This window comes from Juglans regia, chromosome 1 (assembly GCF_001411555.2).
Source record: "Juglans regia cultivar Chandler chromosome 1, Walnut 2.0, whole genome shotgun sequence".
NCBI lineage: Eukaryota > Viridiplantae > Streptophyta > Magnoliopsida > Fagales > Juglandaceae > Juglans > Juglans regia.
The window spans coordinates 37,553,319-37,571,016 of NC_049901.1; the positions used below are offsets into that span (position 1 = coordinate 37,553,319).

General features: G+C 31.6%; 2 protein-coding genes across 2 annotated transcripts in view; both read right to left on the reverse strand.

Moving 5' to 3' along the window:
- LOC109009972 (deoxyhypusine synthase) overlaps window positions 1–17,698 on the reverse strand; it is an 871,604-nt gene that overhangs the window by 424,711 nt on the left and 429,195 nt on the right. The window lies entirely within an intron of this gene.
- LOC109010191 (phosphatidylglycerophosphate phosphatase PTPMT1-like) lies at window positions 1,442–5,988 on the reverse strand. Its single transcript, XM_018990944.2, has 6 exons — window positions 5,451–5,988; window positions 4,461–4,583; window positions 3,969–4,062; window positions 3,789–3,871; window positions 2,843–2,932; window positions 1,442–2,100 (listed from the first exon to the last, which is right to left on the reverse strand). The coding sequence occupies exons 1-6, from the start codon at window positions 5,643–5,645 to the stop codon at window positions 1,834–1,836; spliced, it is 852 nt and encodes a 283-aa protein (XP_018846489.1). The 5' UTR covers window positions 5,646–5,988; the 3' UTR covers window positions 1,442–1,833.

Consider the following 17,698-nt stretch of genomic DNA (forward strand, 5'->3'; position numbering starts at 1 on the left):
TATTATAAGTATTGAGGATTTTCATTAAGTTTGTTGTGTTTTGATGATGTGATTTGTTGGGAGGTTGATGTTTATATTAAGATTGTTTTGTCTTAGAATAGTTATTCTGGAGTAATTGATGTAAATAAATGAGTATTTTGTACGATAGAGAAAAATTAGAGTATGTACTATGTGAATGGAAAATAATTTTTAAGTGACATAAGTTAACTCTCCGGATTCTTGAGGACGGGATGTTACACGGCTCTTTGGAAAGAAAAGGGAGATAGAGCTTTCAGATAGAAACAAATAGATCCAAGAATATCATTTGATTAATTGTATATAATATTATATGAAAAATGTATATACATGGAGGACAAGATTAGGACATGAATTGGTGCCCCACAATGACATTCAATTTATTCAGTACTGAATAATTAATGTTGATTACAAAATTAATTATAATCTAATATTATTAAAAACGATTAAGTAGTTATAGAGCATTTTCATATGATATATAAGCAAAAAGATCAGGAATCTATACAAATAAACTAAAGATTATATATTAATTAAAATGGCAGGCTAGTAAACAAAGCTATTCTGAACGTATCATGTGTGTGTATACACACATATTGACAAAACTCATGACGTGCTGTTGGAAATAATGTTGGAGGTTTGATTAGAAAAGAATAAATAAATAATTTTTTTTTTTTTATTTCTTTTCTGCACGTTAATCATCCTATATTATATTATGAGTACACACAAAACTTCCAACTTTTCCTTTTGTTTGTTTTGTGAATTTTATTCAGTCCTTTGGATCCTTGATCTCGTTCACCAACCCTTGCTCGAATAGATGGAGGGGATCACGTAATGAACGCCATTGCCAAACTTGAACCTTCTTGATCAATAGTAAATAATTTGGGCTCAGAATCTCTCTCGATCGTGGACCGAAGGACGTAGATCGTTAGATGATTAATCCAAGCAATTTTTATCTAATTAATTTATTGCTTCCATTTTAAAAAAGAGTTGCAGAATTCAAAGAAACTTTTGACTGTGCAAATGGTGGTGCTCGGCCGGGGGACTCGCGGGAGTTGTACAGACAACCACTGGGAGCTTAATCTGTTGTTGGCATGTTGCCATGCATCCAAACTGACAATTAAAACCTGAACTGAACTACGTATGCACACCAAGGAACACTGTTTAAAGTTCATTCACCAAGAGTACTATGCAACAATCCAACTGTTCTTTTAACCTTTTTACCTTACTCACATGATCGAGAGTTTGTTTTGAATATTATATATTGATCAGCCCTACATATTAGCCAGATAAAAGAAGAGGTAACTAGCTAATTGGTCTTGTGGCCTTTCCTTGATCATGAACATGAGCCCGCAGCCAATTTGAAAACAACAATATTCTGATTGAATTTATGATGAAAATTGTTCCACAGCTACAAACCATGGAGGTATACGGGCAAAAGTGAACAAACAAATTAGAAAATTTGACTATTACAAAGGGTTTATGTACAAGTGGAACTGCAGGTCATGACTCCTACCCACCAGCACCGTGTCAAACATATTCTCGATGGCTCGGGGTCTTTTTAGCCCTCTCTCTCCCTCTCTTAAACACAAACCTACTGCAAAGTCATGCCTCTACACACAATCTTGACTCTCTCTCTCTCTCTCTCTTAAACACAGAGCTACTACAAAGCCATGCCTCTACACACAATCTTGATTCTCTCTCTCTCTCTCAAACACCACTATTGCAGCAGTGGCAAATGGATTAAAATTCTAAAATTATTTCCATAATGCCATTCTGCACAAGTAACCAAATCCTTAACATATATGTGACGTGTGAGGCTTAGCAAGCACGTGCCTCTGGCACTGGCAGCCGCCTGGGACCTGGTCCACAACCACCAGAAACTTTCAAGGAAGCAAAAAGACAAGTTAATTTTGCTATCATCGGCCGGGCCTTTATCGCTTTAGGGACAATTTCCAGCTGCCAACCAGCATTACCATCATAATTGCCATGATATCCTTCAAGATCAGCTTTTGTTATCAGAACTGCATCCCCTGAAGGAGAGCAAAACGTTGTAGATGGTTGGCGCTTGCTGTACTCTTGAACCGCCTGCTTATTATAATCATTGACATTCCAGCCATAAGCAAAAACGTTAAGCCAAGCAGTAATATATGCTACTTGAAAAACAAAGTAATCCTAACAAAATAGTTCTACTGACTTGCAGCCAATAAGGCATAACTACTATCCTAGCTATTTTGTACACAATTCATATACAATTGTTAATACCGGCTAAGCAGGAAGGTGACAAAAAAGAGAAGGCAACACTTGCAGTATGTGACCAAGCCAGAGCTTTTTCAGAGGGGACAAAACTAATCTATGTGTACATGTGGGTGATTGAATTGACTAACTCGTACTAATGGATATGGTAGTTTTAATTACATATTTGAAGAACATCAAAAGATAGGGTTGTAATGGGAGAAAAGTTTATATTTAAATCTTTTTCTTGGCTGAGTAATTAACATTAATTAAAAGGCGTAGAGGGATGCAACCTTAGTACACAGGAAATATACAAGAAAACCCCTATTCAAGAGAAGGATTCATATATTGAAATTATGAGAAGCCAACACCAAAGAATAAAAGATAATAGAGACTATGAATGAAAGCCACGCCCCCTCCATGCAGTCACTGTTTGCAGCACTTTCATAACTGCCACCAACCTAAGTACTCATTTAAGATTGAAAAAAAAAAAAAAAAAAGGGAAGCAAACTTGGGCCTCAAAATCTCCAGTAACTTAAGAGATATATTCTCTCTCTTCACAACAAGAACATTCTTAGGCCAGCTTATTACATACCTTCCACTGTGAGGGGGCTAGCAGCACCCGAGGTCTTCTAGACCGCACATATTCCAAGGCATCAACAGGTGTCATGTCCTTATATCTCACCTTCAAAACATAAACCAAATAACTCTTATCACATTCATATGGTCCAAAATGCATACCTAAAAGATAATTAAATCTATCCAACAGTAGGGGTGGAAATATATGACATGACCCATGAATCCAACACAAACACGACACAAAATAAGCAGGTTTGGATTTGATATAAACGGGTTTGAGTCAAAACAAGTTGACCAGATAAGACAATTAACAAACAGGTCAATTGAGGGTCAACCCGCGAAACCCGCAATCAACCCATATAATACAAATAAATTCTATCTTCAAATTTTCTAAATATTAGTTTTATATGCCTTTATTGTTATTGGGATGTAATACTAATTAATATTAGACTGCTTAATATCTCAAACTATTTAACTTTTTTTGTTAATATGTAATTTTATTTTATGAAAAATTTTAGTTTTCTTATATATTATTGGTTTGGACGTTGATAATACAATATTTTATCATAAACCTAGTTGTAATTTTGAATGATTTATATGGTTATCTTTGTATTATATATGAAATTATATTATCTGGGTTAAAAAATGAAAATACAGGTGAGCTCAACCCTTTTCTATGAAATGGGTTAAATGGGTTGAGTCTAGATTAACCTGATAAAATTTAATTATTAAACGGGTTATGCGAATCGTGTTGGGTCACCTGTTATTTATGTAAATTGTGTTAGGACTTTAGGATCTAACCCATTTTATTAAACGGGTCAAGTTCGGGTTGACCCATATAGTCTAATATTTATAACTTGACAAGACACAAACACGACCCACAAACACTTATTGTCACGCCTATCCAACAGGCACATTTTAAAAACCAGAACATAAATACAATGCACAGAATAGAATATTACCAAATAGCATAGAACAATGGTTGTACTCCTTCCTCGCCCAGCTTTACAGTGAACATAGGTAGATATTCCACACAAGGCATTCTCTGCATTAAAAAAGCAACAGGAAAATTAATTTATGTTTCATCAACACACCACAGAGCTAAGGAAGCGGCACAATGGAAAAGAGATCAATTCACTCACTGTGAATGAAGTCCACAGCTCGGTTGATATCCACAAATGAGGGAGCAAAGAGGTAATCTCTGGTGGGAATTACTAGGTGGTCAATTTCATGCGACTGAAAGCCATTGATAAATTAAAAAATGGGTGAATCTCCAGGAGTGAAATAACTCCAACGAAGAGAGAAAAAACTAATCAACGTTGTGTTGACATAAACACTGTAAATATATAAAAGTTTCACTTAAAAATAAATTATCAAATTTGGTAAAACCAAAAGGGGAAAAACATCAGTCTGACGCTTTTATTAAGTCACAAACCAAATTGGCCCACAGGTTAATACAAACCTTAAATGAAAATGAAAAATTTTTAAATTTTTTTTATTAAAAGATCAGTACTTATATCACATTAGTAACTTGCATTATACAATCCAATAACAATTAGCCTAAGAGTGAATGCGTCAATCTAAATTAGGAGCAAACAACCAAAACAAGCAAATAGTGTAAAGGAATCATGCACATGATACAAGGCCGTCGGAACCAAAGTTTCATAAGGTTCATTCAGAGTGATAACGCCACCAACGCCAAGCTGCTTCAAGCGAGGAACATCTTTGGGGAATGGAACTGCACCCAGCAGCAGAAACTGAAAAATAACAATTGATTAATGTCAATTAAACATAACCAATTAAAAGATACATTTTCAACTCAATACAAAGTACCACTTAAGTACATCAATGACAACATCAATACACGCGGTACAAGCTCCACTATCAGCTGAGGCCACAGAACACAGCCTGGAGGATGAGAAACATAAGAGTAGGAAGTTTATTTTCAAATATATAACAAGGTAATATAATAACGTATTTTCTAGAGGCCCCAAGCAAGAGCCGTCAAAACTCTGAAACTTCAATTTCTTTTATCCTAACGCCATCTCTCAGTCACCAACTTCAGCAGAACCAACCTTTTAGTTATTGGGGAAACTAGAAATAAGTACTTAATGCTAAAATCATTAGGCTGGATATCATTTCATTTACAATTTCAGAATTTGGCATATGCTAAACCATGAGTTTGTCTTGGACTCCACTCAAAAGTAAAGTTTATTTTCTCAGACCCAGAACGTTCAAAAACGTAATTTTTCAAAACAAGGTATAACTCTTGTTTGAGATTGCAGAAAAAGAAGGGTGAGGCTGATGGGAACCGGTTCCCATCAGAGGCATTTGGAGGCCAAGGCCAGAACAGCAGAATTTTACAATTCTACGTTTCTTTTGCTACACTGTCCCAGCAAGTAATCAATCACAGCATAGAAAGAAAAAGAAGAAGCATCATAATTCCAAATGTAATAAAAAAAATAATAATACTTGATCAACTTCTTTGCTTTTCCTAAGCTTTATAAGCAACTCATAAGCCCTAATTTCTTTGCATTTCCTAAGCTTTCTCATCAGCGACAAAACACAGAAGAAATGCAACCCCAACCATTAGAATAGTAATTATTTAATACCCAAAAAAACACCTGATCAACTTCGTCCCACCATCTGAACTCTGCCTCTATCTTGTTACGAAGCACATTATACAAAAGGGTCGGATAAAACAGGATCCGAGCCCCAGCTCCAACCAGTGCTCTCTTCGCGTCAACCCTCACAATATGCCTCCCCGAAACGTCGCCGACCCGATCATCTTCTGCGTCTTCCAATTCCTCAATCTTCATCCCACGGACCGAGGGAAAAATAAGAGAAAAATAAAAAATAGAACCAAAATCCGATCAAAAACCAAAGCCCCTAATTCCACAGATTGCGCCCCAAATCGAACAAAGAATGCGAACTAAATAAAATACTAGGGAATAATCATTAACTAGGAATTGGGCGACGAGGGAATCAACCGGAAGGTAAAGAAAGAATTTTTTGGAACCACAGGAAAGTTGGGTGAGTGGAACCTAACTCTGAGGAATGATAGTTGGATTCGGGGAGAAAAGATTTGTAAACAGAGGGATGCGAGGGAATCGAATGTAAGAGAAGGAGCGAATATTTTTTTTGCAAACTGAAACGTTTGGATGGGAGCTATCAATTCGAATCATATCATTTTATCTGATTATTATAAATTTTTTAAATTTTAATATAAAATATAATAAATAATTTAATTTTTTTAATTTTAAAATAATAATAATATTAAAATATAATATATTTTATTCAACATTCATCTTAATTCAGGTCATTTTAATCTCATTTTAAGTTCTTATTCAAATCTCACCTAATGGTCAAAAGCTTTTGATTTATTGTTTATTTACGGAAAGATATTCAACATTATTTTTTATTCTTAATTTTAATTGAAGTGCTCACTTATATAAAAATTATAAAAATAACTTACATAAAATTATCTAAAATTAATAACTGACAATAATACAAATTGAATCTTGAATGGATTTGAAAAGATCGTTGCACAAAAATATGACGTTGATCAACTTAGAGGACGGTTGAAAATAGAGATGAGATACGATATTGTTAAAATTCTCAATACTTCTCATAATTTTATTTATAATTATTATTAAAATATAAAATATTTTTTAATTTTATTTAATCATTACCTAATCATTATACAAACACAAAAAATAATATTATTAAACTTTTACAACCTTCGAAACAAAATACAAAAATTTATATAATTTTTACAAACTTCAAAATAAAAAATACTATTCAAATAATTTTTTAATTTCATAATATTTTTATTTAATTTTTTTTTTATTTTTTAAAAAATAATAAAATATTTTAATTCAAATTATTTTATTACTATTCACATAATTACGAGATCATGTCTAAACGATTCCTTAATCTACAAGATTCATGTGACTTAACGTGCCTTACATATTAAGTTAGAAGTGATTATTTACAAGAACCACACTCTTTTCTTAAAAGTTTGTTTGTGGAGGGGTCTTTGAGAACTTATTTTTTGAAGTATCTCGGAGCATTACTTTTTCATAAATAAAAGAGTCGGCTACTTTGTCGTCCAGAGTAGTCCGTTCATTTTGACAAATAGTATTTTTTTATTTTTTTTATTTACATTTTTTTCATATATTTAAATATTTTTAAAAAATAAAAAAATATATCAATACACTTAAAATCACTTTTTTAATCATTAAGTAAAAAAAAAAATTGTCAAACGGTCAACTTAAGCGATCAAATTAGAAGGCAAAGTAGTTTTTTCCTAAATAAAAAGTGAGTTTCATAAATAACTTGAGTATTGGAAGGGGAATCCCCATCGAGTAGTCCATTCATAATAGAGGCTAGCTATTGGATGGAGCTTTGAAATAATTATTGAATACATTCATATATAATCTTGAAAAAATATATTTATAAATCCTATTTTTTACACTCTCAGTACATTGTTGATATGTAATTTTCTACATCAACTCTTCTTAAAAATGTTTAGTGATTTATTTTTTTTTAAAGTTGAATGGATCTTACAACAAGTGACATGTTAACATACCAGAAGTTTAGTCGATCCTATTCAAACACAAGAGCTATTAAGCAAACCTTCTTTCTCTAAACATGATTGTAAGGAATATATTCACTTCTCTAACCACTTATCTTAATTCTAATTTATTTTATGATATCACTACAAGAAAAATAAATATTTGTGACGATAACGACTATAACATAAAAAATAGACTTATTTTTATAAGAAATAATCATTTTTATTAGAAATAATTGGTCACAAATAAATAATTTTTTTTTTATCTTTACTTGAGTTGCAATCTACTTTGTTTATCTTTATAAAGTGAGATTACCTAGAACAAACAAATTATTATTATTATAAGTTGAACCATGATCAAGTGAATTAAGGAAATAACATAGCATCTCAATTATAATAGTTTTGCTAGCTAATATTAATCTTTCAGTCTTTTTGACAGCTCAGTACACTTTAACAGGGTGATAAGATGGCTTTAAATATATCCAATACAACGGACGTAGCTTCGAATCCATTGGCTGATTGTTCGATCGTTAAGATGGCATATTGGATAATTGGTAGGGCATAACCTTCTAAAATTACCAATAATAACGTCCTTTTGTGCTACATTATTGAAGTCAGCTTTTTGTTTCATTGATATATATAAGAGGATGCCATTCTCCGACATTGAATTTTCAGTGCAACACCATTAACATCTTTTCATGTTTTCTCAATATTAAAAAGTTTAAAGTAAAAGATAGATAGATATATAAAGTGAAAAAACACGTCTCTTTGATGGGTTATGTACCACACCCTTTTAAATATATTATATATATTTATTTTAATAATTTTATTTTAATAGTTTTATTTTTGTATTAAAACTCGAGATAATTAAAATAAAAATACTACTCATTGAAAACAAACCGTTACATTCCTTATTAGAAGGTTGAAAACTCATATCAAATACTCTTTGTATAAAAATCTTTGAAGATTCACAAATATTCAAAAATAATCAATTTCTGTAAATACTTAATCAACGATGATCAGAATGAAGTATTCTAATGATCAATTATTTATAATTAGATTTTCTCCCAAATCTTGCAAAAAGTAGATCAGGTAATCTTTATTTATTATTTATATGAGTTTATTGAATAATATTAAATACTAAATAAGAAATATTGTACGACTTACTTTAGAACTGGCTCCATTTTCGCCCATTTGTCTCTTCCTCCTTATCCTTTTTCTTTTTTCTTTGTTTTTAATGGATTATGGGCCCTTCAATTCTATGATGAATATTCGTGTTTTTTACTAATTTCCAGGCCGTTCGAAAGAAAAAGATAAATAGTGGGCACTCCAAGACAAGTTTTCTAGCTTTCTAGGATGCTTCACGAGCAAATGCTGTGAAAAACGACAGTGTTAAAATATTCTTTTACCATTTTTTGATTGATGAGGAGGAGCTAAAGTCGGACTATATATTAATTATTGTACGTGTAAAATATAAGAATGGGTTGGTTGTGTATGTGAATGACAACATAGTTGTTGGCGATGCTACATCGATTGTTGTTTTTGTTCCCCCATGCTGAAACCCAGCCTAAACCTGCCAGTCTTGGATTGGACTGTCCCGACTCCCGTACGTGGTGGTTCGTTAATTAGTTGGTGCATGGTTGTTAGGCATTAAGATCCGGTGTCAGTAAGAATTTAAGGTCCAAAGTAGGTATTTAAGCTTCAGCTTATTTAGAATTAAGAAATATTCTCCATCTATTTCAATTTATCTTATTATTATAATTTTTATAAATTTTTACATAAAATATAATAAATAATTTTATTTTATTTCAAATTTTAAAATAATAATAATATTAAAAATAATATTATAATAATATCTTATTTAATTTTTAATTTTTATCTCAACTCATCTTATATCAATTCATTATCCAAACCTAACTAATGAGAGATAAGATCCTCGCTATGCTAGCTTAAATGGATAGCATTTAGTTATTTAGGATATGTTTGGATAGTAAGTTGTGATGAGATGAGTTAAGATTAAAGTTGAATAAAATATTATTAGAATATTATTTTTTAATATTATTATTATTTTAGAATTTGAAAACTTTAAATTGTTTATTATATTTTGTGTGAAAATTTAAAAAATTATAATAATTATATAAAATGAGTTGAGAGAATTTCTTAATCCAAACCGGACATTGTAAAGCAATGGATCATGACCATTTTTCATCATGTTGACAAATGCAATTAATGATTAAAGTACCGTATGTTTTATAGTAAATTAAATATATTATTTATAATAAATTATATTTGCAATCTTAAAATATGTGAGTCTCACATATTTGTTTTTGAAAAAATGGTTAAATTTAGGATCAACATAAAAAAAAAATAATGTACCTCATTTTTTTTAAAAGAAGTGTGCAAAGCTTGCACATCCTATGACTGTATAAAGTATTACTCTTTTTTAATAGTGGACCTGTAACACCCCGCTCCTCACGGTTAAAAATAAAGTTACTTTTAAAAATTATTGGAATCCAGAGTGCTATTACTGAATCTTGATTTTAAAATATTTACTTTTATTCTAAAGGAAGCGCTAGGAACAAAGATACTATAAATAAAATAATTCTTTATTAAAATACTGAGATCATAAAAGAGAGTGCGCGAAAGTATTTATTAAAACTTCTCAAAGTCCATGCTATAAAAATCATAATTTAAAATCTTTGTACATGGTCTAGCCCACTGTCACGCCTCCATGGACTAAGTCTCGTCTTGCAGCTCTATCATCAAAATATCCCGACCTAGGGTGGTTTAAAAACATAAAAACAAACTATATTGAGTCGATGACTCAGTAAGAAACTCATCATAACGTAAACATAGTTAACATTAGATTTTTCATAAAATATTTCATGTTGAGAATTTAAAATCATGATTGTTCATACATATATTATGACATGCATGCATGACTTATCTTGGCTTATCTTAGTTATCATATTGACCCACACACTTAACAATGTGTGCAAAGTTGTGCACCAGTCCCACATCATGAGGCCACAAGGGGAGCTGCTAATAATATTCTAACATACTATGATGGACCACTCTTAGGTCCATGGCTTGCACGTCCACCAATAAATTCGCATTGGTATCATACATTTGAATGGTCATCTGATTAATTGCTCTGAGCTTATCTTACACTTGGTCTTATGAAAGCTTATGTGTATTATGCAACGTGAGATGTATGAGATGCATAATACATATATAACTATAATATGCGGAATGAAACATGATGAAACACGTGCTTGCAAATATCATGACATGCATAGTACGTAAACATTGGTTTCAAAAGAACTGATTTTAATAATAATATATACAACTAGCTAACATATTTTAATCATAATTTTTTATCAAGCTACTTACCTTGTAGTATTGCTTCCTAAAATTTTTAACACAAAATCAATCATGGTGTTAGACTGGGAGGTTTATAGGTTTTTTTCTAAATAACACGTGGAAGAGATATATTTATAGAGAAATTTGGGAGATGGTGATGACTAGTTTGATTTGGACTCGATTAAAGAGTTTTAACGTGAAGATAACTTGGAGAGTTATATCCCTGTTGGAATAGGATGCCGACGAGTTCAAGTTCGAGTTGGATTCGGTTACGATCATTCAAGAAGAGAGTTTGAATTTAAAAATATGATCTAGTAGTTCGTTTAATATAGAATTGGCAGTAACTGAGATTGCGTAAGGGATTTCAATCAATGATGATTTGAAATAAATTTCTAATGGCCAATTTTTAAATTCTAAAATGAGTCTAACTAATTCAATAAATAATAAATTAGATAACCTAGTTATTGAGTCTAATTAAAATTTATAATCAACCTTAATAATTTATTGCTCGTGGGTTTATCCAATATGGCTCATTAAGTATAGTTTAAGCCCAATAAGAATTATTAATATATCGACCTTAGAATTATTGAGCCGGATGATTACGAGACCCTACTTTTTTAATTTCAAAGATAGTGCAGGCACAGGCTGACTTACGCGCACACCTTAAAATTGTATTTACGATTACTTATCATGTATTATTTCACTTGAAATGAAGTCTTAAAATAAATCATATTATATATATTAAGCATGTTCTCCACAACATGCACTTTAATTAATTTTCTTAAAGCATTTGATGAATTTTTCTACGTACACTACTTGTTGGAGAAATACACAATAATATAATATATAAAAATTACAATAAAATTAAAAATTAAAACGAAACCAGTTTGGATTGAGGCACGGAAATATCATTTTTTTTAAGGAGATTCAAGCCATCTGCGGTGTACAAAATCTCAAATTAACTGGTACAACAGAAATCTTCTAGACTTGATTCCTCCAAGATACAACAACTTAACTGATCGTCGTATGACTCAAACCTACTCTACACAAGTAGTTGAGTCCAAAACTCTACTCAAAAGAACACATCTCTTTTATTTAGAAAATATCTCAAAATATATATACTCACTAAACTTATTTTTTCTTATCTCCCTTTCTCTAAAGTATATACTCTTTTCGTACTAACCGCAAGACTACACAAATATATAAACTGGACAAAAAACGACTCTAGATAGACAAAACGGGAAAAAACAATAAAAACAACCAACTTAAAATTAGCCTCTTAAAAGACCCTTCGGCCTTCAAAGCTAGCCAACGTTCTTCCTAGAGAAATAAACGGCAACAGAATAATAAAGAGAAATAAAACCTTCAGAATGTTAAAAAAATTAATCTTTACAACGTCTAAGACATAAAACCGCTTGAAATCCAAAAACGGTTTGAACACTAAACTCTCTCCAGCGGTAAAGTTATTAAAAATAAATGCTGCCATTTATGTGAAGGAAAGCAACGGTAAAAAGAAATATTATTAAAAATATCAACACTACTCACGTACGGGAAGTAGCTGAGACATGATACGTCCAGCTTTTTGAGCTCATGCTAATACATTTCCTTTACAACAGAGAGTAGTAAAAAAGTAATTGAACGAAAAATAAAATTATAATTAAGAAACGTTGGATCATCTCATGACGGGATGATCCCTGATCTCCTTCACGAGCTGATTCATGAGTTGATCAATGTTTCCTGTTGAGACATCTTTATTAATTTGGTCTTGGATTTTAGCTTCTTTAATTTGCTTTTGACTGTCTCATTCATTCTTCTGATCTTATCCACGTACGTACGTACGTTACCCCTTATCCTTAGTGATCAGGAGCATCCAATGCACATTATATATATATATATATATATATATATATATATATATATATACACACACATATATATTTCATTTCTGAAACTTGTTCTCTATCAGACAAATTACGTACAATCATTCCGGACGTGGCTGAGAAGCTTCCTCATCCAATTCACCATCCATCGCTTTAGTTTTGTCAGAGAAATTTGTCGGGATTAGGCGTAGCTGTACGTACGGTGCAGCACCCGGGAAAAATTCCCAACCTTAACGATCTCGTTTTCCAAGTTTCAAAACCATGCAGTACTGGAACCCTTGCTCTCTGTGACTCCCAGCTAGCTGCCGCCGGTTGTCTTTCCCGGACCCTCCAATTTTGCTGAAAACCAACCTCAGCTCATAAAAAATCCACCCTTTGGTCGAATGGTGTAATGGTTGCACTTTTTCTTACCATGCAATAATGCCATGCATGCAAAATATCGCCGTACGTGCCTCTCGTTGTGGTTCAGGAAGCATTGAGGCATATATATATATATATATATATATATATATATGTCCTTAATTTGCGGATGAAGTAGAAGATCAGCTTGGATCAGGTGGTGGAGAATCTGAGATCATGAAATTAAATGACTCAGGTCTAGTCTCAAACATGCTACCTCATTTTTTTCACTCTCTTTTAATTCTTTGTCATGTATGAGGATGCCGATATAGTTTTCAATCAGATTCGTAGAAAGCGAACATTCTTTTCTTTATTTGTTTTTGAACTACTGATATATCAAAAGAGAGAAAGTTAGACACGCAAGAGAAAAATAGACAAAGAAAAAGATAAAAGAAAGATTGATGGAAGAAAAAAAGTCAGACACGGGAGAGAAAATGATAAGGTGACATACAGTTGTCCTCCCTCAAGGCCACTCTCAGAGGGCCATAAGAAGGGACTTTTTCAGGACTCCTGGGCAACTCCTGTTGTGGATAGAGCTTATTCAACCTCGTGAGGTGAGACATCATTATCTGGATCTTAAGGGGTTACCATCCCTCACTGTACACAATCTGTACACAATGAGTAATAAAAAATCAATAGAGCTAGACTGTAAAATATTTTTACTATGATGAATTTTTCCTTGGAATGACATGTGGATGTGGCCCTATGCCCAATAATTTAATTAGTGTCTCATTTTGTACTTATATTTCTTGTATTTTTTTTTCTATTTACTACTATGAATATATGTACGAGCACCATACTAACGCCCCGAACTGCCACCGTGGATATCTATTCATTTCGTCAAGGCTCGAGTCACGACGATGGGTCAAGGATGATTTTTTCTCCGATCTGTTGGACGATTTTATGCATAAACAGTTGGTATCATATGTGAGATGGTTTTCTTTTTGTTCTACATTGGTAGAAGGATTATTCTCCAGTTCACGAGATCATGATCTCCCGAAAAGATCATATGAGTTTCTCGACTTTTCACCTATATACTTTACTTGGCCTGTGTTCTTAGAATGAATAAGATATATAAATGGAGCGACCCAGGGAAAGGGTGGTGTGCACTGTTCACATGCACCATGCACAGGTAAGTAACGTGCATGGCGTGCCGGAAAACTACTTTTACCGGCGTCTTTATAAGCTCCAATAATAAAAGTGCCGGAAAACTTTTTTTTTTTTTTTTGTCGTAGTGGTATCTCATTCATTTGTTCTTTGAATTCTCGAGCATGGACTTTATAATGGGTCGAGCCAAGAAATTTGTTTTTCAAATAACCCTAACCAAAACGGCCAACTTAAATGGATAAGGTAAACTGGGTCAACAAAGATTGGGTTGGGTTTTTAACTATTGGGCTTTACATGCCTATGGACCCTACTGGATCAATTGTAATGGGGTGGTGATGATACTTGCGGACCACAAAGACTATAATTTTTCTAATTTTGATTTTTGAAAGAGGATTAATGCTCCTCAATTCGTTATTACCAAATCGAAATTAAACAATCTAAAATATTTTTCTTCAATGTTGATAGCCACATCTGGTGATTATTGCCGTCTAGCGGCGGCGGAGACTAATAGCGCACGGTACCATATATACGATGCCGCCTTAAGAGGATGAGCCACCCTCTACATGATTTGAGGTTTCGTTTGTTTTCGTAGATGAGATGAGTTGAGATTAAAGTTAAAAGTTAAATAAAATATTGTTACAATATATTTTTTTAATATTATTTTTGTTTTAAAATTTGAAAAATTTAAATTGTTTATTTTATTTTGTATGAAAATTTAAAAAAGTTGTAATAATTAGATAAGAGATGAGGTGAGTTGTGAAAACAAACGAGACCTAACTTGTAGTACCACTTGATGTTGAATTAACCCACATGATCAGCTTCAACATGTAGATCAAGGGCTTTCAAAATCTCTTTAATATTCTTCCGCTAAAACTCAAACTCAACACACAAAAATACTAATTCAAAGCCAACACAATAGATTAATAATGATCTCGACAACCATACTGCATTATTGTATGTGGCCAGCCCTCTCATTAACTCTATCCATATAACACATTTTTTTTTACACGGGATTTCAAAAACATTAAGTACTGAAGTCATTCAAACAAACAATTATATACGAACCCGTATGTGCAAATGAATCTACTTAATTAATGCTTCTGAAAAAAAAAAAAAAAAAAAAAAAAAAGCCTCAAAGGGCCAACCTTATAACCAAACAAAGCTTTTACTTTTTATCTCTCTGTTTTTTTTTTTTTTTTAGATTATTATTAACGTTTTTCTTCTCTTTGCTCCAATTTTTTAACCTTATACAAATATTTATTAAAAAAAAATCAAATGTACAACCGAGGCAAAATCAATAATTTAGAAGAATTAGTTGATTATGAGGTTATAGCTTTGTAGTGACTCATGTGGGGAGGGAGGCTATTATTAGTCAATTTAATGATGCAATCTTTTGAATGAGATATGCCAAGCAATGATTCTATGAATAATGATCTTTTGGATGAAATGATTTCTATAACAGAGAATAAGAACCAATATTTGAATTAAATGTCAAGGAATTATGAGTATCACGAGAAAAAAGTGAATGTTTTGAGTAAATAATTATGTCAAGGGAAAGACTTAAGCCTTGATTGGATAGTGAAATGAGATGAGATAATTTTAGATAAAAATTGAATAAAATATTATTAGAATATTATTTTTTAATATTATTATTATTTTGATATTTAAAAAAATTAAATTATTTATTAATTATATTTTATATGAGAATTTAAAAAAATTATAATAATAAAATGAGATCAATCCGTTTGTGGATCCAAAAATCTTAAAAGACTGAAAAAAATAATTAGTAAGTACGTTGAGAAATATTCAGGCCGCAACTTTTCTCGACTTAACGCCTGATCTTTAAATGACCAAATGGACACTTCTTTCTTTTTTCTTTATCCTTCACAAAATGGTCACTTGGTGAGAAAGCATGGTTACGAGTAATGTTATATATCATATTTTTATTTTATTTTAATCATATTAAATGGTATGTGATATATTTATTACTATTAGATGATAAAAAAAATATAATAAATGATCATTTAATAGTGATAAATATGTCACATCATATTTAATGGGGTGAAAGTGAGATGATAGTAAGGTGTATAGAATTTTTCTTTCTGAAAATTACAATATTTTTTTTAGAGCAATATAATTTTTTATTTTAAATTTTATATATATTCTTCCAGTCATACGTATTGATATGAAACGTTAAGTCGTGTGTATTATTTAAAATGGACATTCATCATTTAAAATATATCACATGATCAACAAGTGTGACTAAGATGATAAAGTTAAGATGAAAAATAAAAATTTCTCTTTTGTCAAGCCTTTATAGCCCAAACCCTATAAATGGAGATCCTAAATAGACTCAAAACTTCAAATTCTTATAGAGACATAAAATTGACTTTAATAGAAGGATTAGGTCTACACAAATCTTACACAAATAAGTTTACATATTGATGTGGTTTTATATGATCCATTAGATTAAACTATATCAGTATATAAATTAACTTCTTTGTATAAGATATCTTATTATATATAGACAAAGCATTTCTCAAACTTCAAATCCTATTCTCTTAAGTACCCTAATACAAAAGGGGGAGAGGGACATTTGCATATATAGCAAGAACGTTTTTTAGGTTATTGAATTGTAGCACTTGGTAAGTTAAAGTAATCATGAATTTGTGTAACGTACATGCTAATTAATCAAACAAGAGACGTAGGAAATCAATTTTTTTTAGTTTACATCTATGGTACAGCTTTCTCAATCACAAAGGTATGTAAATATATTCTGTGGTAAAGTCTTGTTGGCAATGTATAAAGCACCTTCATAGTAAATTTTGGAATCAAGTTTCCAGAGATCACAACTATTTCATTGCTTTTGTATATATATTTATTTAGGTTTTTTTGAAACTTTAGGGGCCATGGTCCCCTAGTCCCCATGGAGAGCATACAGACTAGTGGGAGGTATCCTAAAAGTCTACTGTTTGTAAGAATGAACAATCAAATAGGAAAAAGAATGATTAGATCTTATGTATATATATTTACTTAGGTTTTTTTGAAACTTTCGGGACCATGGTCCCCTAGTCTCCATGGAGAGCAGACTAGTGGGAGGAATCCTAAAAATCAAGCAAGAATGAACAATTAAAGAGAAAAAAAATTGATAAAATTTTAATTTCACGTTAAGGGGTTGGAATCAAGTATCAATATTACTGTTCGACTGAATTGTCACTCATTTCACATAAGTTGATATAACATATGGAAGTAAATTCTTGTTTAAATAAATCACTTAAAAGATGTTACATATATATTTTTGTGATTGAAAATGATAAAATTTAAAACAAAAAAACAGGATTACTCGTTTAAAAACAAATTAATATAGCCTAACATGACTCTTAGATTTCTTGCAGGATCAGGCCAATAAGGTATTTTCCAGTCCAAAAAGCAATGATTAATGGTTAGTAGTCTGACTGTAAGGTGGATGAATGCGAGACTGGTAGATCCTTCATCCCACATAGATTTGTGAACTCAAAAGATCATCTTTGTTAGCATAAATTGCTGA

Excerpts from the sequence above, each read along its gene's own strand:
- LOC109010191 (XM_018990944.2), bottom strand. The coding sequence starts at position 5,645 with ATGAAGATTGAGGAATTGGAAGACGCAGAAGATGATCGGGTCGGCGAC. Across the intron at positions 2,933-3,788 it reads CCATTGTTCTATGCTATTTG|GTGAGATATAAGGACATGAC; the intron begins GTAATATTCTAT and ends TATGTTTTGAAG. Across the intron at positions 2,101-2,842 it reads TAGCCCCCTCACAGTGGAAG|GCGGTTCAAGAGTACAGCAA; the intron begins GTATGTAATAAG and ends TATAATAAGCAG.